At 40.9% G+C, this 27,328-nt stretch overlaps 1 protein-coding gene across 6 annotated transcripts in view; it reads right to left on the reverse strand.

Annotated features, from left to right (window-relative positions):
• Positions 1–391: 391 nt before the first annotated feature.
• The window catches only part of TMEM245 (transmembrane protein 245), a 96,601-nt gene continuing 69,664 nt past the window's right edge, over positions 392–27,328 (reverse strand). For 2 of the 6 annotated variants that reach the window (XM_032860805.1, XM_032860804.1), the window contains 4 exons: positions 18,501–18,601; positions 17,020–17,194; positions 14,566–14,760; positions 392–3,377 (listed from right to left, as the gene is read on the reverse strand). In XM_032860805.1, the coding sequence (XP_032716696.1) occupies positions 3,332–3,377; positions 14,566–14,760; positions 17,020–17,194; positions 18,501–18,601 (517 nt within the window). In that variant the 3' untranslated portion in view covers positions 392–3,331. Of the gene's footprint in view, positions 3,378–14,561; positions 14,761–17,019; positions 17,195–18,500; positions 18,602–21,906; positions 21,960–27,328 lie in introns of those variants that run through there. The other 4 variants (XR_004383047.1, XM_032860806.1, XM_032860809.1 and 1 more) reach the window with 4 other exon arrangements.

Consider the following 27,328-nt stretch of genomic DNA (forward strand, 5'->3'; position numbering starts at 1 on the left):
GTTAGCACATTTTTTGCAGGTCCTTAATCAATCAGTGAAATGAATATATTCTGATGGCAAATGTGTAAGGACAAAAACTAATTAAAAAAAAAAAAAGTTACTCTCAGCTAGAACTAACACTTGGAAGTATATTGCCAGAGGCTATCTCCAGTATGAAATGCCTAGTATAATACTCTTATAAGGGTCTTAGAAGACCCCTACAGGAAACTGCCAATCAGGACTAGAGTATGGGAAGTTCTGAAGGGGTTTTTCCTATAAACCCTGAGGTTGAGAGCCCTGGATAATTCACCTACAAAAATTTTTTTTTTTTTTTTTTTTTTTTTTTTGCTCTAATCTAACCATTCATGACCTGAATTTCTGAGTATTTCTTGCCCAGTAGTGCCATATCCTGAAGAGATACAATCAGTGTGGGAAATAAGGGTATGAGTAGTCACAATGGGGATTCAAGACCAAGGTTAGCCAGAGGACCTCACCTGCAAGCCTTTTAGCAGCCCTTTAACTGTAATAAACATCTGCTGTTTCCAAAGGCTCTCAGTTTGTTTGAATACAGCATGTCTTCAAAACACTTCTTGGGTAATCCTCTCCTTGTCAAGGGTCAATCTACACCAGTCTCACAGGTCAAAGGAAAATTCTGCCAGCTAACTACCTCTAATGGAAGAGAGTGTTAGGAATCCTCACAAGTTTAAACACAAATAAGACTTGTGTCTCAGGCAGTGTGACAGAGCACTTCCAGGAACAGACAATGTGAAAGAAATTTTGGAACTGAAGAAGGATTTACAGGACATGGAGTTTATGCTAAAAATGGTACACCTTATTCTCAGAAGAGAGAGGAGCACAGCTGTGTGGAGACTAATCTTTTCCCATTCCCCCATTCGGTTTACAACTGAAATAATGAATATGAACTTAAAACTAATCTTTAATAAAGCTATAAAAATGTAAGACCTTGCAATAGGCTTTCTGTATCCATTTTTACTGAAGCTACTTCATCCATGCACTGTCTGTTCCTAGGGAAACATTCTTTCTGGGACAAATCCTGAGAATCTGGGGGCAAGCCATTGTGAGACCTGAGTTTGAAACTCCTCGCTTTTCATACCACATGAGTTCTGTGACCTGTGAAAATTCCGTAAAGCCTCTTCACTGTCTGAGGGCATAGGTTTCTCTGGTCGAGGGCTCCTCCCCCAGCTGGCTGGCCTTTGGAGTCCTTCTGAAGTTGCTGGAACATCAGGGCAATTCCAGTCTCCTGATGAGGACCGTGTATAGGACTGATTTTTTAGGTGATATTATATCACTGCCCATTTTGGGAGCTCCAAACTATTCTCTTAGGGCTCTTAAGTTCCTAAGAACCTGGTATTTATACTAATAATTATGACCAGCAACAGCCATACATTAGCTGGAGTTTAGTTTTTTGCAGTATCACTTATACAGCTAAAAACACTTTGGAGGAACATAATTTGTATATGCACACTAAACTCACTGTGTTTAATACTTGCCTCTTATGAATATGTACCAATTATAGCTATAAACTTACCAGTATACAATTAACAAAAACAAACCTGATTCCTTTTTTAACCCTTTCACTGCAAAATTCATAATTTTAGCAAGCACATGATCTGGCTAATATTTACGGTGGGAGAAGGCATTCCCAGGAGCTGTCCTCTGTACAGCAGTTGGCATAGAAACCAGAGAGGCCAACTCTCAGTGAATGTTTCCGAACGAATGACTGAACAACTGTCTACAGAAAAAAAGGAGTCAGTTAGTGGCCAAATGAACACTTGGTGTAATATTAGATTATAATTGTAAAGGGACGGTAAAAACAAGAGATCTGCATGTAGTCTACTGTATAAACAGTCAAAACCCTCATGGTAGCCTCTTTCCTATAGGGAGTTAATTTCTTGAGTGATACCAGGATGAATTTAAGCTAATTACCACTGACAGTCCTTCTCAGGGAGAAGATGATTTAGGAAAAAAATGATTTCTACTTTTAAATGTTTTCCAAAGGGAAGTCTTTGACATTCAGTTAACACTTTCTCCTCTATATTCCCCTGGGGAGGGAGAAAGAGCCCGATGATCGTTTCCTATCAGTGGTAAGGGCACCACGCAAAGAGCTGGGTTCTCGTCCCAGCCTGTCATTAACTGTAGGACAAGCACTGGGAGGACTGCAGAAGGTATGGGAAGAAATGCGACAGCAGAGCAGAGTTTGCAGATTACAAAGTCAGAAAGATTTGAGGTAAAAGACCTACTGAACATTTCTGAACCTTAAGCTTCCCACCTGTATGAAAGTGTTATAAAAACCATAACGCTGTGTGAAAGCTGCCAGGAAGTGACTGGGAAAGAATGTGTGCAAAATGACTTTGTAACGCGCAAAGCACTGTGCTGGTCATTGTGATGTGTGGGAGACTTAAAAAGTCCTCCTTCAACACGCCTTCATCTGGAGTCTCATGTGCAAGGCACTGTGCTAAGTGATGGAAAAATACTACCTAAATGTAACATTCTACTGCTAATAAGTAACTAACTGGCAGAATTCCAAATAAGTACACAGGGATATATTTAACAACTCAGAGAACTGCTACTCCTGAGATTTTTTTTGCTTCAAGCTTTTGGAAAAACTGAACCCCAACATGAATTGTCATATTGTTACCATTAACAGCAGCTTAGTAAGTATTTTACTTCCAAGTGGTCAACCAAGTTTTAAGACTCTGGCAATAGTATAATGGCAGATGGAGGGAGGAGAAAGGGAGGAAGAGCTTGTTTTTCTGTCTCCTGTGGTTGCAACACACACCTTGCTGACCTTCAAATAAGCCACCCGGCATTACACTTACAGAGGGGGGTAGGTAGAAGGGTAGAAGACTCCCTTTTCCTGCTCAAGCAACTACATATTCCAAAGTGAAAAACCCTCTTCATTAAAAAGTGACAGTCATAAAAATGTTTAAGAACAGATTTCTTAAACCAGGAGAAAATTACACGGTGAATATTTTTAACAGCAGGTAGTTCAGGACTCTTAAAATACCTTTATAAATACATATTATAATAATATAGATAACCAAAGTGGGAAATTTCGAGCCAAGTTACCAGTGTATATACTGAAAATTGTCAAGCCATCTTAGCAACAGGTAAGTGAGCAAACCACAATTCTGAGTTCTAAAGCTGTGCTTTAAAAGGCAAAGCAACCCACAGCAAGTTCTCTCTTGTCCAGGCATTCTGTATGGAAGGCCAGGAGGGTTCTGCTGCTTTCCTGGGCTCTGCTTCCTAGGCACAGATGAAAGGACAGAAGGCCACAGCTGAGCTGTGAGAAACTGAACTTCCTACAGAAATCGCTGTGGTGCAAACCATGTCAGTCTACTGAAGATTTCGCATCATCAGAAATATCATGGAAAGTCCTGTAAGAAGAAAAGAAAGAAGGATTAGTTCTGCTTTTGGAATAGGGTGGGGTAGGGGGAGGATAAAGCCAAAGAAACACTTTAAAAAAAGAAAAGCAAAACAGTGTCCAACCAATAATTAATTGCCAAGTAACAACATTTTATTTTGATAACCTGAGAGCTTTGACAAGGTTATATAGTCACTATATACTGCTAATACTTTCACCAAGTATTGTTTCAAAGTCTGCTGGTTGTCTCTCAGTCTTTGGTATTAAGAACTCCTTTTTTTTTTTTTTTTTTTAGCTGAGTCCACTGTCTCCCATCCAAGATGATCTCCCCAGACAACCCTGAAACCATGTATGACCGACCATGTGACTAAGGTCTGGATGGAGGGGGTCCGCTGCATATCTGAGGGTCCTACCTTAGCACTGTGACAGCTAGCTCGCCTTTGCTACATCACTCACATGCCAGAGCTATGAGGATGTGACCCAGTCTGGTCTGTCTCTGTGGTGGCCAGGTCAGAGTTTATGGAGGATGGGCTCAAGATCCCATCTTACACGAAAAGACCTCAGTCCAAGCTGGATGAACAGGATGTAGGGAGACTGTGCGTGAATGTTTGTGGAACAGTCACACGAGCCCTAGACTGCCTACTTCTGGCTTCTTTTGCCCAAGAAATAAACCTCTAGCTTATTTAAGTCACTGTTATTTTGAGTGGAGGGTGGGATTTTTTTAGTTTGCGGGGGCTTTTTTTCTGTTTACATGCAGTCAAATCTCTCTTAAATGATAAAAAAGACAAAGCACATATAAGTAACAAAGAAGTTACTTTGCTCCTTTACAGCAATATCCCCAACTAGGAACTCAGAAAAATAGTTAAGCTTAAAATGTTGGCATTTTTTCAAAACAAGTCTAAGGTCTTCGAGTTATATCAACTTGTAGCCACATCACTACACTATGTGGTACTTCTTAAATTTTTTTAATCAGTCAAAGAAAGCCTATTTTATTTTCATACCTATAACCAAGTGTTGGTTACTGTACACAATGACTCAACTTTTTCATTAGAAACAGACCTAAAGTGGAATATAAGGAACGTACTCCAGAAATTCAGAAAATAACTCAGCTGTAGATACAAAAGGTGACAAAAAGTTGTCATTAACTACAAATCACCTAAAACTTCATAAAGCAAATAATCTGCCGGGTTCAATTCCGCACTCACTCACACCACCTGTCTTACCCCTTCTGCCTTACTCCTTTGTCTTCTCAATTTTCACATCACACTATGAGGTGGGCTAGCTGGGTGGAACAGAGGTAAATGAAAGACTAACCCTTTAGCCCAATGTCAGAAGTACTTCAGAATCAAGAGGGCACAGGTAGAAAGTTACAGAAAAGAGATTACATTCAAGAACACCGTGTTATCTCAAGGATGCCTCCCTGGTGGGGGTCCTCTAGCCTCTGGACCAATAAAGCCCACCTCCAACCAGCACAGCTCTACCTCCAAGGATTAGCTCTGAAGAATGGATGAGCTTCCTGGCTATGGCTGTGAAAGGGCATATGTGTGGTATGGCCAAACCCACCATGTTGAATATATGCTGACAGGAGAAAGAATTGGAATGAATTTTGTTTCTTTAAATAATTTTACATTCTGAAAGAAATCCCCCAAAATGAAGACTTATATACTCCCAGGTTTTTTATCTGTGTTACTACCTATCTGTATATCAAATCAGGGTTTCTCAAGGGCAGTACCCTCGACATTTTTGTGCATGGTAAGATGTTTAGCAGTATCTCTAGCTCTAACTGCTGGAGTTGTGACAACCAGAATGTCTCTAGACGTTGCCAAATATCTTCTGAGGGGAGCAAAACTCCTACCCCCAACCCAGAACCATTGCCCTAGCTGTCTACTTATTTATGTATCTATTTTTCACACTCTCACCTAAATTTATGTTCTTCAATTTGTGTACAGGCAAAGTTGGCTACTAGCTGTGGGAGCCCCAACAACCCAAAACTGGCCTATACTGAAAAGCATTTCCCAATATACAATAGGTTTCAAATCCATCCTCTGACATCTTTTCACATTTCTAGGATACCTGCAAGTTTGAATCTCTATTCAGTTCTTCTAAATTATGAATGAAAATTCCTGCCTCAGGGCAAAGATGCATGAAATGAGATTAAGACTGTGGTTGGCCTGGTGACTGCTTTCTGTTGACAAGTAAGCTTAGCCGGCACCTTGAAATTCATACCTACTATTCAATCTGCCCCCAGGCCAAGAAAGTCTCTAAAAGCACCCAGGAAAAAGGAAAACAAAGTGAAGCACACTGAGAAAATAGTTACTAACGATTTTCCAACTCAACATTCTACCTTCTCTAGATGTTTAGAGCGTCAACGGCAGGGTGCATGACTGCGTGTGTGTGTGCGTGTGTAGAAGCCTACAGAGGTAACACTGACTTTTTTTTTTTTTTTAAGATTTTCACTTATTTATTTTAGAGAAGGTGACTGCGTACGCCAGGGGTGGTATGAGGGAGATGGAGAGAATGCTGAAGCAGACTCCCCGCCGGGGAGTTGAGCCCACACGGGGCTCAACCCCAGCACCCTGAGATCATGACCCAAGCTGAGTCAAAATCAAGAGTCAGCTGTTCAACCCACTGAGCCACCCTGGCACCCCAGAAGTAACGCTGATCTGAAACAAACGTCTATCTCCTGGAAAACAAACTCCCTAACCTAGTGATACAGAGATAATTGATTTCTGTCCTCATGGAGAAGCACTGAGCTCACTAATCAGCAGGGCTCATAAATCCTGACCTCTCTAGAACAGGAAGAAACAAAGGGATAATACTGCATTGATAATGTTTCTAGAAACAGTGAATGTCCTACCTTAGTCATCTAAATACAGTGTTCTTTTCCAAACCATAAGGATTATTAGATGCTAAGAATGACAGTGGTAGGATTTCTGATTTAAGAGCAAGGAAAGCAGAACAGGACCACATGTGGTTCAAGGGACAGAGACTGCTATTAACATTTTACAGTTCCTCTAATGGCAACGGGGAATGTGCAGTGTGATTTCTCATTTATAATCAATCCCAACTCCTTGAATTCTGAATCTTCCTCCCCAAAAGTTTTCGGTAAGATTTTTAAAAATTCGTTTATGCAAATGTTTAAACTTTTTCTGATTTAACAGCTCAAGAGCTGTTGATTCCTTGCCTCCTAGAGATAACAGAATAAACTTTGGACATTTAAAAATAAAAAGCTTTATCTTTTTAAGTAATTTAATTGAGTAAATTGAGTAATTTAACACAGTTGGCTTGGCATAAGCTGAGTGTGTATTTCCGAACCCTCACCTCGCACACAGGTGCACAATCTTGTGACAGAGCACATGTCATCACCATTAGGCACATCGCTTCCTTTCTGACAAAGCTGGAATACAGCTCTAAGGCTGGGGCTTACTATGTCCCTTCCTCTTTTATCAGCCTCAAGGTGATATTGCAAAAATCTTTTTATCTGAACTGTTCTTGGTTTCACTAGTCTATTAATTCATCAAATATTTACTGAGCATTTTGTATGTGCCAGATACCATGCTAGGAATGGTAAGAGTAGTAAACAGATGAGACCTAGTTCCTACTTCCAGAAAGCTTACCAACTACTGGGAAGGATGATTAATTAAAACTACACAGTTATAATGGATATTAAGCTCCAATAAGATAAGTGTGGCACAGGGGACCACAGGGCAGGCACATCTCATCTAGCCCTGAGAGTTCTGGCAATGCTTCTCAGAAGAAGAGACCTTTGAGGACAGGCCACAGTATCAGCCTTCCCTGGAAATGGGTGTGGTATTCTTTGTAAAAAGGGAAAACATGTGCAAAGATGACAATGACTTCAGGGAACTAAAACAAGTTCAATATGGCTAGAAAATAAAACACAAGGCAGGCAGGCAGCAGAGAGAGAGAAAAAGAGAGGGAATCTGCAGATGTAGACAGAAAGCAGGCTTGAAGTCTGATGGGCCAACTTAAACTTCTACCTCCAGCTCCCACTCCTCCCTCATCAGTCCACTGGCATGATGCAGAGTGTACTCCAGCTGAAATTCTGAAGGTTAATGTTAAGGCCTACAGCAGTGGTGAGGTGTTTTGGAGAACACCTTCCTATCTCATTTTGCAAAAACAAAGAAGAAAAACAACTTCTTGCTCTATAAAGCTGAATGCCAAAACCTTGGGTTAATTACTAAACAATTTCTTTTGTAACAAAACACTCACTTTTGGTTTAACTTTGGGTATTAAATTATAAAAGATATCCAAAGTCTGGTTAAAAGAATGCTTCTTAAAAACAGAAGTGAGCTCCTGATAACTCCTCCCAGTGGAAGATCAAGCAGAGTTTCTAAAGGACCACATTCCAGTTGTCACTCTTGGTACCGTCAAGATGGGACAGAGGGCAGGGGAGAACCTTAATACAGAGAACATTCCTGGAGGAGTTCCTAGGATATGTTGCTACTTGCTTCTTGCAGGTTTTGCTGACTTTTAGTATTCAGAGACTGCTGCTCAATTTTTGGGAGGAGTAAAATTAAGTACATCAAATCAAGTTTGAATATCCTGTCTGAAAGTCAAGAAAGATACAGGACTGGAAGAGAGTCTCGGCCCTTCCTCAACCTCCCAGACAACCCCAGCATCGAAAGAGAACAGAGGAAGTGATACGCTTGGGTTACTGAATCGAGGCCAAAAGAGTTGGGAGCCTTATACTGTACTGTGTTCACGACAATCACCCCCATCAAATACTGCAAACAACATCATCAACAGTAGTGATCAGAGAAGGGGGTCCTTCATTTTTCCTGAAGACAGTAGTTCATAGCAACAGTCTTGCAAATGTGTACTTGTAGCTACCAGTGCCTGCACCTACAGACACAAGGTATGTGTGCCTCCTGAAATGCAACCACTCACCTTCGGCTATTACACTGCAACAAGCCCAGTGTGTCTGAGGCCAAGCAAAAGCCCATATGGGAGCAGCTCAGACAGCAAGAGGAAATGTTTCAGGATTAGATCATGTAGAGTCTTGCAAACCATGTCAAATATTTTGATCTTCCTCCTAAAGCCAAGGGGAAGCCATTTTTGGTAAGCCAGCATCACGATCAGATATGCTTGCATTTTGAAGAGAACATGTCAGCGGCAGTGCAGAGAAGGGACAAGAGAACTGTACAAGCGGACGGTGGGAGACTAGTTAGAAGACTAAGATGACCACAGCAGCCCAGGTGAGAAATGTGGCAGCTGGGCCCAGCTCAGACTGGGGGCATGACACTGTGGAGGTTCAGAGGAAGAGAGCTGAGGCAAAACAGACAGCACTTGGTGAGGACGGGGAACAAGGTGGGGGAGTAGTAAGGATGATCACGGACTGGCCCATGGAAGCAGAGCCAAACACTCCCTGAGTGTTACAGGAGAACGTCTGCTCTTCTGGAAGGGAAGGGGATGACTCAAAAAGGGAAAGAAAGATCGTTAGTTGAATCGTACCTGCTCTCCTGCTTTTTAGCTGTGTGGCTACACAGGGGCAAGGGAACCTCTCTAAGCTTTGATTCCCTCATCTATAAAACATGGAAACCTCCAGTTCCTAACCTGCATGCAAACACTGGACAGATCAAATAAAATAACACAAGTGAAGTTTTATCACAGAAATTCATCCTATAAATGTCACCAAGGTTGTCTTTGTTTAGACTTCCCACTGAAGGATGAGGTACTGAACACGTGCTTCCTTCAGGCCCTCTCAAAACCCCACTGAAACGCCAGTGAAAGTATTTTTTTGAAGGCATTAACTTACTTGAAAAGGAGGGCGGGGAGAATGTAAGAGGTAAGAGCCATAAACTTCTAGAAGGTAGAAGGCAGATGGGACAATTGCTCTGACCCAGCATACCCTAAAAAAGCTGATCCTAGGCCAGTGTGGAAAATGCCAGGAAACAATTTGATTCCTTTGGCGAAATTGCCATGAATGCTCAGGAACTGGTGACAGCGAACTCTGGAAGTGGGTAAGGCTGGGGCTCAATGCAGAAGGGCTGCTTTGAAGTCTACTTAAAAAGCAGTCCAACATCCTTGCCCACCTCCCCCTGGCCAGAAGCCAGAAATCAGCTCTCCTGCTGACCTTGCAGAAGCTGACATCCATGGTACTAAACTGCCTATGGAGAGGGGCCACCTCCAGGAGCTGCCAGCTTCAGTACCACTACTGTAAGCCAGAATCCTGCCAACCAAAGGCAAGCTTAGAACCCAACCCTCGGAGGAAACCCCAGCTCCAGCTGACACCCTGGCTGCAGCCTTGTCAGACCCTAAGCAGAAGTTCCAGCTAAACTATGCCCGGACTCCCGGCCCACGGAAACTTGGATAGAATAAATGCATGTTGTTGTTTTTTTTTAAGATTTTATTTATTTATTTGGCAGAGACCACAAGTAGGCAGAGAGGCAGGCAGAGAGAGAGGAGGAAGCAGGCTCCCTGCTGAGCAGAGAGCCTGATGCAGGGCTCGATCCCAGGACCCTGGGATCATGACCTGAGCCAAAGGCAGAGGCTTTACCCCACTGAGCCACCCAGGCACCCCAAATGCATGTTGTTTTAAAGCCATTAAGTCAGTGGTAATTTGTTATACATCACTGAAAACTAATAACTACATAAATGCTAAAAGGTAGATTTTATTTTTTTTTAAAGGTAGATTTTATTTATGTAAATAACACCTTGATCAACCAGACTGGGGAAAAAAAAAAAAAAAGTTATAAAAAGGGAAATGTGTGGAGGGTTTGGAAAATAAAGTTGAAGAAATCACCCAGAAAATGGAGGCAAAAAGTCAGAAATGGAAAAACATTAGAGATAAGAAAACGAGATTACCCGTGTATGAAACTCAACATCAAACTAAGTTTCTAAAAGGATGAGAAGGAAATCATAAATGAAATAATACAAGAAAAATTTTAGAACTTCAGAACATAAGCTTCCAGTTTTAAAGGTCTTATCAAATACCGTTTGGAACAACAAAAAAAGGAAAACAAAGAAGATCCTATAGGTTTTCAAACAATTAAATTACAAAGAGTTGGGAATCAGAACGGCTTCAGACATTTAACAAGCACGGAAGACAGAAGACAATGAAGAAATAAAGAAAGTCGAAAGGCAAAAATTTTTGAACATAAAATTCTCCACCCGGGGCACCTGAGTGGTTCAGTTGATAAGCATCTGCCTTCGGCTCAGGTCATGATACCTGGGATGGAGTCCCAGGATGGAGTCCTTGCTCAGCAGGGAGTCTGCCTCTCCCTCTCTCCCTTCTCCTGCTCATGTGCTCGTGCTCTCTCTCTCTCTAATAAATAAATAAAATCTTAAAAAAAAAAAATTATCTACCCAGGCAAGCTAATGATTAAGTACTTTAGGAAAAGCCTCTTCAGATATGCATCATCCCCCCAAAATTTACTCCCCCTGCGTTCTTTCCCAAAAATCTACAGGAGGTTGTGCCCCAACAAAAAGGGAATAAATCAAGGAAGAAAATAATATGGGGAATGATATAGGAAGTGAGAATTCCAACACAGGGGAGAGCTGAAGAAATGACAGCTGAACAGCCGGCAAAAGGGCAGCCAGCGTCTGCTGGAGCAGATCAGAAGACTCCAGAAGTGACTTCAGCGGGAAGACAGATGGTGTGGTACACCTGATACAGCCCAGCACACTGAGCAGGAGGAGATGTGAACACCTGGTGCATAGCTTAAGGCTAATTACAAGGACTTGCAAAACAAAACCAACAAATCAAAGCATCTTTATAACTCAAAGGAAAGCAAAAAAGTTGTATAAAGTAAGGAAATACAGATAGAATATACAAGAAGGCTCAAATAGGAATATAATTTACGGGAGTCATAATAATTTAAGTGCCAGTGATCTAACCAATATCACAGTTTAACAGTGGGAAGTGGAGGGACGCCTGGGTAGCTCAGTCGGTTAAGTGTCTGCCTTTGGCTCAGGTCATGATCCGGGGGTCCTGGGATCAAGTCCCACATCGGGCTCCTGCTCCATAGGGAGCCTGCTTCTCCCTTTCTCTCTGCCTGCAGCTCCCCCTGCTTGTACACTTCCTCCCTCTCTCTCTGTCAAATAAAATCTTCAAAAAACTTTAAGAAAATAAATAACAGTGGGAGGTGGGTAGTAAAAGAGCTAAAATTTCTCACTTTCCAACTGGGAAAAGTAAATAGATAATGGGATTACTGGGAAGTAAATAGATAATGCCTATACATTTAAAAAATCAAGAAATAAACATGCTATTTCAAGAAATGGAGGTAAAAATGAAATTGGAGTCAAAGAGTGGTTCCTTTCAGGGGCACCTGGGTGGCTCCATTGGTTAAGCATCTGCCTTTGGCTCAGGTCATGATCCCAGGATCTTGGGATCAATGCCCAGTGTCAGGCTCCACACTCAGCGGGGAGTCTGTTTCTCCCTCTGATGCTCACCCCTCTCATGCCCTCTCAATCTCTCTCTCTCAAAAAAAAAAAAAAAAAAAAAACCTTAAAAACTTTTAAAAAGTGGTTCTTCTCAGAGCAGAAAAGGAGAGATAAGGGGAAAGCAAAGGATAGCTTTCACAGTAAGTTTTGTAGAAATTTTTGACCCTTACAACTACATGCTTACATAACTTTTAAGGGAAAAAAAGATGAAGTCTATAAAAGCCTTCACACAGCATTTTTTAGTCCCCATGCCACCTAATTAATAATATCCCACCTCTAGAGAAGGGGGAAAAGGGTCATTTGCCTGTGGAAGAATTCATATTAGTTAAAGCACCAATTCCTTCTTTACTAACTTGGAATCATGAAAAGTTTTTTTCTAAAATAACAGCAAATATCGATCAACCAATTTTCTTTTGGTTTCTTGTATGGATCCCCAAAGAGTAGGGTACCCAGTTAGCAAGTGCTCTTTTACTGCTTTCAAGTAACTGTTCACGGGTTTCTCAGGTACCCGCATACTTGCCTTTAAGAAGCAAAGGCAGAAATCATAGGGTCACCACCTTCGAAATGGTGAAGCTTTTGTTAAAACTACCTAAGTGCCTCTCCTTTTATTCCTTTTTTTTTTAAAGATTTTATTTATTTATTTGATAGACAGAGATCACAAGTCGGCAGAGAGGCCGGCAGAGAGAGAGGAGGAAGCAGGTTCCCTGGTGAGCAGAGAGCCCGATGCGGGGCTTGATCCCAGGACCCTGAGATCATGACCTGAGCCGAAGGCAGAGGCTCTAACCCACTGAGCCACCCAGGCGCCCCTCTCCTTTTATTCCTTTTAAGGAAAGAGATTTTTCCCTGCCATCAAGTTAAGTGCCTTGCATTAGCTAAAATGGCCCTTGAACCAACTGAGTCTAAGAATCAACTGAGTCTAACTCAGAAACTGTATTTGACCTTTCGGAGTTAAAGGGCCATGTCTTTCTTCACAAAGCACAACACTGACACAAAATAAGCAGAACCATGTTTCTAAAGAATTTTAAAGAAAAACATAAAATAGTCTCAGTAAATACATTTTCAGAATCAACTCATTAATAACTCCTTGGTTAAACCAGAAGACCCAACGGGAGGAAAAATAGTTTTCCAGTGGAGACTAATAAAGACAATGTAGTATAGTCTCTGAAAAGTTTAAATTCTTTATTCTGAGACTTCTTACTTTTTCATTCTTAACAGTCCATATTACCTTTCTGTTGTTAACATAAAGTTTGTTTAACAAGTAGTTTCCACCGAAGTTAAACCTGAAGTATACCCAGCCATTCCACTTCTTGGCATACACTATTAAGTACTCCTGTCCACCAGAAGACATGTACTACAAGAAACTGGCCAGTAGGGGGCGCCCAGGTGGCTCAGTCTGTTAAGCATTGGCCTCCGGCTTGGGTCATGATCCCACTGGGATCAAGTCCCGCATCAGACCCCCTGCTCAGCCGTGAGTCTGCTTCTCTCTCTGCCCTTCCCTCTGCTTAGGCACGCTCTCTCTCTCTCTCGCAAATAAATAAATAAAATCTTAAAAAACAAAAACAAAAACTGGCAAGTACATAAATGTCCATCACTGCAATGAATAAACTGTGGTTATCCTCATGCACTAGAATACTAGGCAGCACGAGAAAAGGATGACTGGTACATGCGACAGTGTGGCTGGAGGCAGCAGACACAACGTTGAGCAGAAGAGACCTGACTCAGTTGTACTTAATATACAGGATTCCCTATTAAGCAAAGTTCAAAGATAGGCAGATTATTAGCAGAGAAGGGTGTGACTGAGAAGGTATATGGGGAAGCCTTCTAGAGTAATGGAAACACTCTATACCTTAATAAGGTGATGCTTGCATGGGTATATGCATTGAAAAAACCCATCCAGTTGTATATTTAAGATGTGCATCTCAGCCCCATGGAAGATAAACCTCAATAAAAAGCTTTATAAAATTTTGACACAATCAGAGAAAATTTTTACTTATAATTCATATTACACTGTAATTTATTTTATGAACTGTTAGTGACCAACAGGTGAGAGCAATTATGAACTGTATGTCCGTACTTGGAAAATAACAAGTTATAACTCCATACTGGTATACTCAAAAATTTTTCCCCAACTTATTTTGAAAAAGTATAAACTTACCAAAAAACCAAAAGACTAGTACAATTAACAACCATATGTCATTCATCTAGATTCACCAATTGTTAGTATGTTGCTATTAGTCACGTCCCCTCTATCAGCTTTGGCTCAACTATTTGAAAATAAGTTGCAGACATCTTGACACCTTACCTCTAAAGGATATTCTGCTATAAAACCAAGGTTATCAGTATCATGCTAGGAAACTTAACACTGATATAAAAATACTATTTAATACATAGCCATATTCAGATTTCTCCAACTGTTCCATAACTGTTGTTTATCAATTCTCCCCACACTTAATCCAGGACCGTCCACTCATTCCTGCATTGCATTTGATTGTCCTACTTCCAGACTCTACCTTTAATCTGGTACATGTCCCGAAGTGTTTTTTTTTTAATGTTTTACTTATTTTTGGTCTTTCATGACATGAACAATTCTGTCCCAATTTAGTTTTTAAATGTTCCTGGTATCTGAAACCCAAATGTCTACAAACGAATGGTTTCTGTTTACTTGGAGTCTTCTATAGTCTTCAGTGGAGGCTGCGCACTGAAATACCTATATCCTGACAGACCGTTCACGTAAAAAAATAAACCATGGGACAGTTCAATTTCACACACCCAGTTCATGGTATTCTGCTTTAACTCACCGCTGAGTCTGGGCAGGCCACGGGGTCTGGTTTGGCGTGGGCACTGAATTCGTGGGACTCACTAGCATGGCACTATAGATATTGGAAGCGACCACGAGTATGCAGAGAAGTATGGGCCCAATGATTGCTCCTTCCAGGCCTAAGTAGTACGCCCCGCCAGCCACTGCCAAGCCTGTCAAGTAAGGATGCCCACCTCTGGAAGAAAGAGCATACAGATTAGCTCATGGCTTTTCACAAACATAAACCTTGGAGTAAATCTGAAATATATCTCTAGCACAGTGTTCATTCCTAACACACCAGGCCTTTGACTGCATAACCGGGTTTCTTTAGATTATCTCTGCACAGATAACTGAACGTCGGTTGTACTAATATTGAGATGCGACACATCTATGTACCTATGTAACACAGACAACATCTGCCTTTTTATAAGGTCCAGCAACGGAGGGAGTGAAGTCCAACTGTAAACAGATATCCTACACCCGTTTCATGCCTGCCTGACCTAGGTTAGTCTTGGCTGAGGACTGGTTACGTAAGTCACGTGTTCAGTTTACTTCCACTGAGAATAATTAAAGGGGCACAATTTAGTGTGTAATTCCAATAATTATGCTTTTTATAAGGCAATACAATAGTATTCATGTTATTGATAGGTTAGACTTGTGGCAATATCCTTAAATAGTTTTTAAACAAGGGTAATGACAAAGGGCATCCTGAGGAAACTATCCGTCACAAAGCCCGAGATTTCTATCTCAGAGGAGAGTCATGATTGCCCTCCAGCTTATCACAGGATCACTTACGTACCCCGAATACAGTAAGAGGTTACAGCAGCTCGGCACAGCGATAACAGTAACAAATGACCACTAACGTTAAGAGGGACTGGGAAAGAAGGTATGTTCTAGTTCTAGTTTTCAAACATTATTCCAGAGTTATTTACTGAGGGGTAAATAACTCTGGAATAATGTTCTGTACTATGTTACAGTTCAATAAGTAGATTTAAGGTGAGGTAGTCTTTAGGAAACCAATATATTATATTCATAATCCATCTTCATTCCCCCCCCAAAAAAAATCAATTTAGGGCAGTATTCCACATATGTATTATGCTATGTAAGTAAGCTTTTTCCCTAAATAATACACTTTAAAAAATTTCCACCAAAAATGCTTAAAGCTTAAAAAAAGAAAGTGTGGAAGCTTTTAAATAAAGTCTTCATTTATTAAAAAATCTAACAATTTACACGAAATCTTTCATTTCCTAATGCTGGTTAAACAAGGTAGTATTTTATTATTAAGATAAAATCACATATAAATCTTAAATTCTAGCTAGAAACATTAATAAAAAATTTAAAGTTTCGACAAATGAGAACATTTAATGATAAAGTCATATAACTACTCTATGTAAATTTCAACTGTTAAGCACCAATTAACTACATCCTGATGTTCTCCTTTTGTCTTTAAATTTCTCTCTCAAGTTTTAGACATAATAATTTCCCTAAGGCTTGTGCATGGAGTTGCTTTTTCTTATTGCTCTGGAACTTTGGGGCTTCAGAGTAGTTATATATCATTTGTTTTCTACTTCAACTTACTAGAGAGAAAACAAGGTGGGATATCATTTGTCCCTGTAAATTTTCAGTTAACTGAAGGGGACACTTTCTATGAACTGAGCTCTTGTCTACACTTACTGTGATGGTGAACTTTACTTAAAAAAATTTAATATATTAACTATTATGACAGTTTCAGTAGGCATATTCTGAATTTGAGTAAATTGATGAAAATTCAGCATTTGCTTATATCCTAGATTCTAATAAGTAATGTGAATCTGGATATGTGACTAAGTAAGAATTGGCTTGATTTACTTAATGCAATTTCTAAGAAATACCAAAATCTATAAAAACAGGTATTTATTTATTTTATTACATGGCCAAAGCTTGGATTCTGTCTTAAATCTAACCTGTACCCATCCTAGAACCATACTAAATATCTTAAGTAAAGAGAGCTCTGCTTATTAGACATTATTAACTTTATGAGATTTGGTTTCACATGGAAAATCTCAGAACTACAACTTAATGTTTTTCTCCAAAAGCAAAGAAGTTCTAAAAATAACCACTCATTCATTACTGTACTTAAAACTTTTTATGTACACCTAATAATATTTCTTTCCTAACTTAAAATATCATTAAAACAGAAAATTATCCACAATTTTGTGTTAACACAGGGTCTCACTATATGTCTAAGTATTGTAAATACTTAGACAACAAAATCGCAAACAGTATTAACTATATTACATTAAAATCTGATTGTATGAGTGGGATCATAGGGACTACCTCACTGAAAAATCCTACCATCTGTCCCTTTTCCCAACCCCAAAAGGGAAGACAAAACAAAACAACCCTTCTTTAACAAGGCCACATAAATCCCTGGATATGACTCACCAGCAGCTTGAGAAGTTCTGCGGATACTCACCCTGATATATCCGAATAGATGGCCGTATCTACAAAGTATGTTGGCAAGAGATGAAAAACCAACAGTAAGACGGCTTTGCACCCTAAGCCTTGTGTGAGCCACAGGTCTAGAACTGCAGGTACTGCTGCCCAGTATGTCCCCAGAAATGGCACTGCTCCTAGGATTGCTGCTAATGCTAAGATTAAAAGAAAAGCAACTTGACATCACCATTAAAATGATAACAAAACAGGAGAACCTAAGTACTAGCTCCTCCTACTTAATTACACCAGAACAAGTTAAACAAATACAAACTCAAATTTCGAGTGCATGATAATGCCCCGTTAACTGAATTTGCTAGTTAAATGAAGGTTTGATATATATCTCAAAAGCTGATGCTGAAAAATATGTGTCTACTTCATCAATCTCTTAAGCAACAAAATTCTAATGTCCCACAGTTGTTATTTTGAACAATGGTTAGTTAATATACAGTCCTATAATACTACGGTAAAGCACTGGTCAAAATTTGTACTGAGTCCAAAGTCAAAGTAGAAATTAGTTTCTCAACCCCAGAGATGAATGTATATTCTTCATCTTGATTCTTTCTAACAAAAATAAAATGTAATTTAAACAAAAATAAAAACAAAACCCTGGATGAAAGGCCTTACATCAAGCAGCTGTGGATTCTAGCTCTGGTCCTACCACTAGCCAGATATGTGATCTTGGCAAATGTCTGGTTTCTCATCTCTACAGCAGGAATCCCCCTGACCCTGCCTGCCTCACAAGGTCATTATGAAACAACCACCATGTGCTCTCAGGCTGCTTGCACGTCACAGGGGGGCTTAGAGGACAGTGAAGTAGGAAAGATTAAGAATGAATTTGGAAATGTAAAGAAGAAAGGGAGTGTGGACAAAAGGGGAAAAAATGGTGGTAGAGGGTAAATGTGGAAGGCAGATATATTTGGAAAGACAAGCAGCCACAGTAATAACGGAAGGCAAAGTGGAAGGAGAGGAGCATAGATAATGTAGGGGAAAAAGTGAAGGGTGGCTTTGAACCATCCTGGTGCTTACAGAACGAGGGTATTATCAGAACAGATCCTAAGGGGTATGGAGACAGCTTATGTGCCCTCGGATACATTCGTCTTGCCTGAGGGACAGTATCCTTCATGGTACAAAGCTATTTGACCAACTCATTGCTCCCTGCCAATCAGTTCAATTCAAACATTCACTGAGTGCCAAGTATGTACTAGGTGTTGTGCTAAGTACTAGGACATTCACTCATTTAACAAATACTTGGCACTGCTTTCTAAGTGCTGGGTACTGCTGAAGTGCTGGGAATACAGCATCAATACACATTACAAATCGTACTTCTGCTCCTATTCTAGACTAGATCAGATCTCAAAATTTAGTATTTTAAGCTTGAGGAAGATGGCATTTCCCCATGTACAGAAAATGGCTTAATTTTCCTTAAACAGAGGGCAATGGAAATTATGATTCTATTGTTACCTGATGGTATGAAGACAATATTGATGCCAAATATGGTATGAGTCAGCCATGTGTACAATCCATAGAAGCCGGCCATTTTGAGGGAAGCATCAAACACCCCTCTAGAACGCCCAAAGATAAAAGGGAAAGTGAATAAACAGCATCATATTGTGATTCAAAAAAATCAGTATGTCCTGGCCTCTGACTTCATGTTTACTAAATTTCTCTGGTGAAAGAAATATCTGAACTATAACACCTTAAAACAGCCTATGCACTGAGGTAATTCATCAACTTTCCCCTTCCAAAGCACATCTTTCACCGCCAAATAAATGGAAAAAAAATTAAGCACGACTACCTTATTTCTGAGGACACAGTTAAATTTTGAGAAATACAGGCTGTGGCCAGCCCTCCCCTTTGGGAAGAACAAGAGCAGGATAATATAACTTGCACTTCGTGGGTCTTCTCTTATTAACAAAATTTTCCCACGTTCCTTCAACTCTACACCCAAGCCTACAAAGAAACTTTTACAAATGCTATCAGAAAATGCAGGTCAATGGAAGAGAATTTATGGGGGGAAAAAAAAGTCTTAACTGCCTCCCAAGTAAAATCAGAGAGGAAAATAACAAAAGGGATAAAAACAGATGCACGTAGTTGGTAATTAACAGGAATGAAGTACATGAAAATCTGCAATGTCAGCTGCTTCAGCTTTGGATTTCAGTTGGAATACTAAGGCACTATTGGTCAGGAGGAGAAATTAGGAACTGCTTAGAGAGAGCACAAAGGCAGCAAAGTTATCCCAAACGAAATGCAGGATTCTGCAGGCCACGGGGGAAGCATAAGCATATACTCAAGATAGAAGGAAAAGCTGTCATTAAAAAATTACAGGCTGTGGCAGCAAAGGGGACACCGGACACATAAAAGGAAACATTGAGCTTTTCCAAAGCATCCCAAGAGATAGACCGTAAGAGCAAAGTGAAGCTCCAGAACCTAGAGATTTGGTAATTTACTAGAATTCTGACACACGGACTTAGTGACAAAGGGCTCCCCAAACTGTCAAACCTCCTTTGTCATGCTGACCAGCAGCTTGCACTCAAGAATGTGACCTCTGCCACGTGACCCCTGACAATAAAGACGCAGATTAAATTGGTATCAAAAAGGCTGAAAGGAAGGGAGAGAACCCAGAGGAAACAGAAAATATCTGAACAGCGAATGAACAGAGGAGATGGGGGAAAAGGGAAAGTAGCCCAGCTCCAGGTTTTCAACGTGAGGGGGGAAGAAGAGCAGTGTCTCAAGGGCACGGAAAAGCCCTGAATGAGAGAGGACGTGGAAGAAAAAGGAATTCGTTTAGTTTGGGCAATGGTAAGAAACAAGGACGGTGAAAATACCCTGGAGGTAGCTGGAAGCAAAAGACAAAGTTGATGGAGAACTTGGGACAAGAGCTTTGAGATGTGACAGAAGAGATTAATCACAGGAAAGGATAAGATACCCTCAGGGACAAGCCCACAGAAAATGGGGCAATGGGCTGTGTTCCCACGGGGGACCTAAGGACACAGATACATGAGCCAAAGAGATAATGAAATCATACCTGCAGTTGGGAGACAATCACTAGAGTGTAGTATTCTCAGAGACCAAAAGAGAAAGAAGCTTTTGAGAAAGAGGGGATGATATTAAGGTCAAATACCCCAGGGAGATTAATAGGAATAAGGTCTTTCAAAAAAAAAAAAAGAAGAAGAAGAAGAAGAAGAAGTACAGGGGCCCCTGGGTGGCTCAGTCAGTTAAGCGTCTGCCTTCGGCTCAGGTCATGATCTCAGGGTCCTGAAGTCCCACATCGGGCTTCCTGCTCTCAGGGATCCTGCTCCTCCCTCTCCTCCCCGCTCATGCTCTCTCACTATCCCTTTTCTCTCTCTCAAATAAACAAAATCCTTAAAAAAATAAAAAATAAAATAAAAATTTTAAGAAGCTACAGAATTTGACCAGAACTGGGGACGTCAATGAGAAAAGATATAGATGTTTTCACCAACCTTATGTTATTCAAAAGGTTTTACCAACCTGTTATTTAAAAATTTTTACACCAAAATGAAGTTAGTATCAAACGTGCAACAAAATATCTCAACTGAATCACTCCTCTGGGTGGCAAGTAGGCAAAACAACCCAGAAATGACCCCTGGTAGAAACAGCACATAGTCTTCCTTCCTCTGCCTCTGGGAATACTGACTGTTGATAATGTTCTCATTAAGGCAACATTCAAGTAATTCTGTGGACCCTAAATGTATTAGATACTGTTCACAGGTACTGAACGTGTTCGTGTAACCCAATGAGGGATGCAAAGGTCATGTACTCCCCTCAGTCGTACTGTTTATGACCTGATACACAAGCTCTCTATAAAACAGAAAGACAAATCCCCTAATAATTAACCAGGAGACAGAACTTTTTTTTTAACTCCATCAGATTCCTAGTCATTTTTTCCTCCTTTTTATTAGCTTTACTGAACTATAATTCATAAACAGTATAAAACTCAACTTTAGGTGTATTGATTCAATAGGTTTTGGCAAGCGTATACAGCTGCAGAACCACCACGATAGCCAAGATGTTCAACATCTGTCACCTGAAAACATTCCCTCATGGCCTGGAATAGTCTACCCCTCCCTGAACCCTGATCTCTGACACCTACTAGGTATGCTCTCTGTCACTATGGTTTTGCCTTTTCCAGAATTTCATATGAATAGAATCATACATTATGTAGCTTTTAAAAAAAAAATTGTGGTAAAACATACATCCTAAGAAATGTGCCATTTAACCATTTTTAACTGGACAGATCGGTAGTGTCAAGGACGTTCACACCATCATACAGCTTCTGTGTTTGGTTTCTTCGACCTACGCCCGTATTTTGAGACTTGCTCACATTACCATCAACAGCCTGTTTCTCTTTAATTGCTGAGTAGCATTCCATTATTTGGATATGCCACAACCGGTTTATCCAATCACCAGCTAATGGCCATTTGGGCTATTTCCGGTTGGGGGCTATTGTGAATAATGTTGCTCTGAACATTCGAGCACAGGTCGTTGCATGGACATATGCTTTCACTGCTTTCCAGTTTATGTACCTAGAAATGGAGATGCTGGGTCATGTGATATGTTTTAATTCTGTAAGAAACACTAGCAATTCCTCTGATCTCTTCAATTCAAAGAAAGCGTAGAGTCCATGGACGATCAGTCAGAAGTCATTGCCTGCCCTATTATACCACATCTCTTCAAGGGGAAAGGCTAAATTTCATACTTCTGGTCTTCTAAGGGTGAGTACTGGCAGAAATAGCAACTCAACCTCAAGAAAAGCTAAATGGCAACGCATCCAAAAGTCCTCCTAACTGACCCAGGGCATGCTGGGTACCCAATAAACAGTACTTATTACCAGAGCTATTGTACCTGTATTTCCTAAGACCAGTATATTTCATTGATGCTCAGAGGATTCTGATGAAGACTCTAGAAAGTTGTAGTACAAAAGCTTAGTGTGTCCAAATTGAGAAGGTCAGTTCCAGAGACACTATCGTTTGCTAAGGACCTGTGTGTCAAGCTGAATAACAGCCCCACAAAAGTATCCACATCCTAATGCCCAGGCCCTGGGAAGGTGTTACCCTACATGGCAAATGGAACTTTGCAGATGGGATTAAGCCAAGCACTGTGAGATTAAGAGGATTATCCTAGATTACTGGTGAGGCCCCATGTAATCACAGAAGTCCTTATAAGAAGAAGGTGACTCTGATATAAGACAGTGGTGATAGAGGTACAAATTGTGAATATATTAAAACCACTGAACTGTACACTTTAAAATGATTAAAATGGTGAATTTCATCTCAATAAAAACAATTGATAAAAAGAGGGAAGCAGGAGAGTCAGAGTTAGAGGAGACGTGAGGATAGAAGCAGAGGCCAGAGAGAAAGAGACACTTGAAAATGCTACACTGCTGGCTTTGAACATGTAGAGAGGACCAGGAGCCAAGCAATGCAGGCAGCCTCCAGAAACTGGAAAGGGCAAGGAAACAGAGTCTCCCTTAAAGCTTCCAGAAAGAACACAGCCCTGTTGACACCCTGTATTTTAGGACTTCTGACCTCCAGAACTGCCAGATAAAAAAAGCTCTATGTGGTTTAAGCCACGAAGCTTATGGCCATGTTCTAGCTACAATCAGAAACGAATACAACCCACTACGTGCCAAGCACTGAGCTACGTGCTTTGCCTATGTGGTTCCACTGACTGCTTGTGGGATCCCCTCATTCATCCAAAGAAGAGAGTCTTGGTCAAAGATCAGATAAATCTGTTAAACTGAAAGTGCATATGCACTTTTCTTTAAAAAAGAAAAGAAGGGCGCCTGGGTGGCTCAGTGGGTTAAGCCGCTGCCTTCGGCTCAGGTCATGATCTCAGGGTCCTGGGATCGAGTCCCGCATCGGGCTCTCTGCTCCACAGGGAGCCTGCTTCCCTCTCTCTCTCTCTCTCTCTCTCTCTCTGCCTGCCTCTCCATCTACTTGTGATCTCTCTCTGTCAAATAAATAAATAAAATCTTTAAAAAAAAAAAAAAAGAAAAGAAAAAAGAAGAAGAGAAGAAAGCTCAAAATGAGCGCAGGGGCCTAGGGGAATGGTGCTGAGCTATTTATAGTTAAAAGGCAAGAAAACTCTTCTGGATATAGTTGGATCTGGGTACTAGATCACTCTGGTATTTTAACTCCCAGTCAAGGCACACAACTCACCAAAGGTCAATATGTTGGATAAAGATTTTTGGTATTCTTTTGGTATTTTTGGTATTCAGATTCCTATTAAGTATTACTATGATATTCACCTGCAGACTAAACATATACCTGATGGTCCTCAAAGTCAAGACATCACCAAGAGAAGCCTGAGGAGCTGTATGACATCTGGTTCTAGTCAGAGCCATCATTCTATAGTGGTTATTCTAGCTGACCACTTCCAAGAGGACTGGGGCTCAGTACACCCATGCTGAGACAAACTGGGGCCCTATTCACCCTATTAAGAGTGAAATGTTCTGGAAGACATACATGAAGACGGGGAAAAGGAACAAGAGGTGTGACAAGGCACACACAGTGCCCACAGTGTGTGCACCCATATCCTACTGGCACAACTCTATGGCGAGCTCTATGCCCCACTGCGGCCCCAGGGGGCTGGGCTTTTAGTGAGCTGGGTGCGTAGGCGGGAGCTAGAACAGACTGAAGCAATACAGATCCAGTAATTCCAAGAGGGTCCGTACTGCCTTTTTACTTAGAAGAATTCAGGCTTTCATTTTGAGCCTTTTTTTTTTGGCCTTTGTTTTTTAAAAAAAAAAAAAAAAAAAAAAAAAAAAACAAAAACCGAACACTCCCAGTTTAAAACATTCTCTTGCTATCTGACCAGAGGTCTCTTTTCTGGATGAATGAGGGGACCCAAGAGGAAATCAATGAAATAAAATATGCAAAGCATGTAACTAACTCAGTGTTTGGTGCCCAGCGGGTGCTCAGCAAATATCAGGTAGAGGATGGATGAAAGAAGGGACAGGACTGGGGCCATGGGCCCAGAAGTTAGGAGACTCCGAGAGCTAATAAATGAGACGAAAGGAGTGGTAGTGAGAAAGGCAACAGTCAAGAATGCAGTAATACATGAGAAATGTTAATGAAGGCAAACAGGATGTGGATTCGGCAGCAACAATACAGAAATCAGAGTCACAAGACCTAAAAGAGCTCTGGTTCTGTCACCAGCTGCTCTGGAATCCCAGTTCTGTCACTGGTTAGTGGCATGATCTTCAAAACTGTAACACTTCCCTGAGGTTCACTTTGCTTCACGGTAAAACAGAGGTAACAGAGACAAGCATTGACTTCCTAATGTTACGATGAAGATTAATGATGCGACTAAAGTGATAAGCTTAGTGACTGGTGCACAGTAGGCAGGCAATTAAGTTTGTGCTATTAGAGAATTGTGTCATTATTACCAATTAGCATTTTAGTAAGGTTAAAAATAATGCACATAGTAACTTTCTCTTTTTTATTTCTTGCAGTTTTTGGAGGTATTCCAATTTTTGCTGCATGCCAGAGAGATATGGGGTGTGGCAAAGCTGGGAGTAGAAGAAGCATACAACAAAGTCTTAGATTAATTATTTTAAATTGTAAGGTACTGGGGAAGCTACATGAACAAAACCCCAAAATACAGTGTATATAATGACTGATCTCTCAGGTTCTTTGGAACCTAAAATTCAGGGACTGCTAGGAATTGTTCATTCCCATAATCAAATACAACTTTATCTGACACATGATTAATGGCATGCACAATACAGTTTGAATGGGTTGCCAGAAATCACTAGTTTAATCAAAGAGTATTTGTTCCTTATAATCACACCAATGACAGATGATCTTCCCATTTCATTCACTCACTGGTATCAACGCATTCATCAATACTTTTTTGGATACTCAAAATTCAGTGAGCATTTTCCTATCTTGTCATCAAAGAAACGAAGACATACTTCATCCAATCTCTTGCAAAAATCACCAAAGTGGACTTGTGGCATTTTCTAAGGGTGGTTACATTTGATTTGTGCTGCACGAACGCATGGTGCCATTGGAAGTTACTCCTCTCTTCATAACTGTTCACAGCCTCATGATCAAGCATCTACTCTAGAAATTCACAGAAAACTGGCATCAAGCTCACCAGGCTAATATTCATGTAACACTTAGTTTTCCTCTACTGTCTACTTCAATCCTCTCTCCTGAATATTTGCCTGTGCCCAGTCTTCCGGGACCTTTTTGCAGTGACTCTTCAAAGATCACTGACACTGTTCTCCAACTACATCTCCAGGCTTTATACTAACACTAGTATAGTGTTCGTGTTACACTAACGCCCAGCAATTTAAGAGAATCAAATTCAGAAGACCCTGGGTGCCCTTCTCCTCCCGTTTCGGTAGCACAGTTATGCTGGTGCAACCGGTCTGATTTAGCTCCAGGGATGAGACTGATACTAGCCACAGAGCTGGAAGCTCCCCCTCTTCTAACAAGGTCACATCCTCATTCAGAAACCTTCCACTGTTAAGACAGTCCTACAGACGTTCCCTTGCCCTGTGCTATATGCAGACCCATAAAGGGCAGGGTTCCCCTCTACTGGAAGGCAGGCTCCAGGGCATCCAGTCCAGTCAGGTCCCACCTAAGCATACCTGTGAATAAAAATTCCAAGTTCATTCACAACCGGTTATTGTCTAAGTTCTCCCCTAATAAATACTATTGCGGATTTATACTATATGGCACTAAAGGTGTGTGTCTGTGGCTCAATTACACAACTGTATGCTTGATGCTTAAACAACATGGGTTTGAACTATGCGGGTCCACCTATGTGGGGATATTTTTCAGTAATGGTATATATTTTCTCTTCCTTATGATCTCTTCTATATTTTCTTTTCTTTAGTTACTAAACCATATGAATACAGTATATAACAAGAATGGCATACAAAGTATGTGTTAACTGTTTATGATATCAGTAAGGCTTCTGGTCAACAGTAAGCTATTAGTAGTTAAGTTTCTGGAAAGTTCACAGTCATGTACAAATTTTTGTCAGTGTAGGGGGTTGGTGTCCCCTAACACATTGTTCAGGGGTCAACTATATATCTAACTCCTCTGCACTAGGGGCTTGAACTGGTTTCAAATGCCTTGTTAGGGGCGCCTGGGTGGCTCAGTCCATTGAGTGTCCGACGCTTTGATTTTGGCTCAGGTCATGATCTTGGGGGTCACGGACTTGAGCCCTGCATTGGGCTTCCCACTCAGCACTGAGTCTGTTTGTCCCTCTCCCTCTACTCCTCCCCTGGCTCATGCTTTCTCTCTCTCAAATTAATAAATATTTTTTCTTTATGATTTTATTTATTTATCAGAAAGAGAGAGAACACACAGCAGGGGGAGAGGCAGGCAGAGGGAGAAGCAGGCTCTCCACTGAGTAAGGAGCATGATGCAGGACTCGATGCCAGGACCATGGGATCATGACCCAAGCGGAAGGTGTCCCTCAAATTAATAAATAAATCTTAAAAAAAAAAATTGCCTGGGGTACCTGGGTGGCTCAGTTGGTTAACTATCTGCCTTCGGCCGAGGTCACAATCCCAGAGTCCTGGGATCTAGACCCACACAGGACTCCCTGCTCAGCAGGGAGTCTGCTTCTCTCTCTGCCCCTCCCCCTGCTTGTGCTCTCTTTAATAAATAAATACTTTTTAAAAATCTTTTTAAAAAAATGCCTGGTTACGTTAGGATTTAATGCTTAACCAGCTTTTTCCTTACCCTTTACAAACTGAACTCTAAGATGACACTTAACTCTTTTATAAGCTAGCTAATATCTCAGCTGTCTCATTTCTGACCAAAAGGGTGTTCCTGTGGGGGAGAGATGGCAAAGAAGCTTAAAAAAAGAAAGAAAAAAGGAGGTGTTGTTGTTACTTTTCTAAATAAGTGAAAAATGGCCAGACAACCCATGATTTGATCAGATGACCTGGATTAATGGAGTGAGACTGAAGCAAGGAGGGGTTTGGGGAGAATGATAAGCCACAGTCAAGAAGCTCTACGCCCTGTGAGAACACCAGGCTCCAGACCATAGACAAGCAGACTGCACGTATCTAAGGAAGAAGAAAAGAGCCCCAAATCAAATTTCACCTACTCCCAACACTTCCTTACACTGGTTCTCCCTTCTTTTCTTTCTAAAGATCAGACACTATCAGATTATTATTCCCTCAGGAAACAGCCACGAGCATGACCTTACCAGTGTTCTACACTCACTGCAATATACTGTCCCTCCGAGAAGGCTAGGTAGTAGACAGGGCAGGCCAGCTTCCAGAAACACAGCAGATAAAA

The sequence above is a fragment of the Lontra canadensis genome, unplaced genomic scaffold (assembly GCF_010015895.1).
Source record: "Lontra canadensis isolate GAN:19392208 unplaced genomic scaffold, GSC_riverotter_1.0 scaffold19, whole genome shotgun sequence".
NCBI lineage: Eukaryota > Metazoa > Chordata > Mammalia > Carnivora > Mustelidae > Lontra > Lontra canadensis.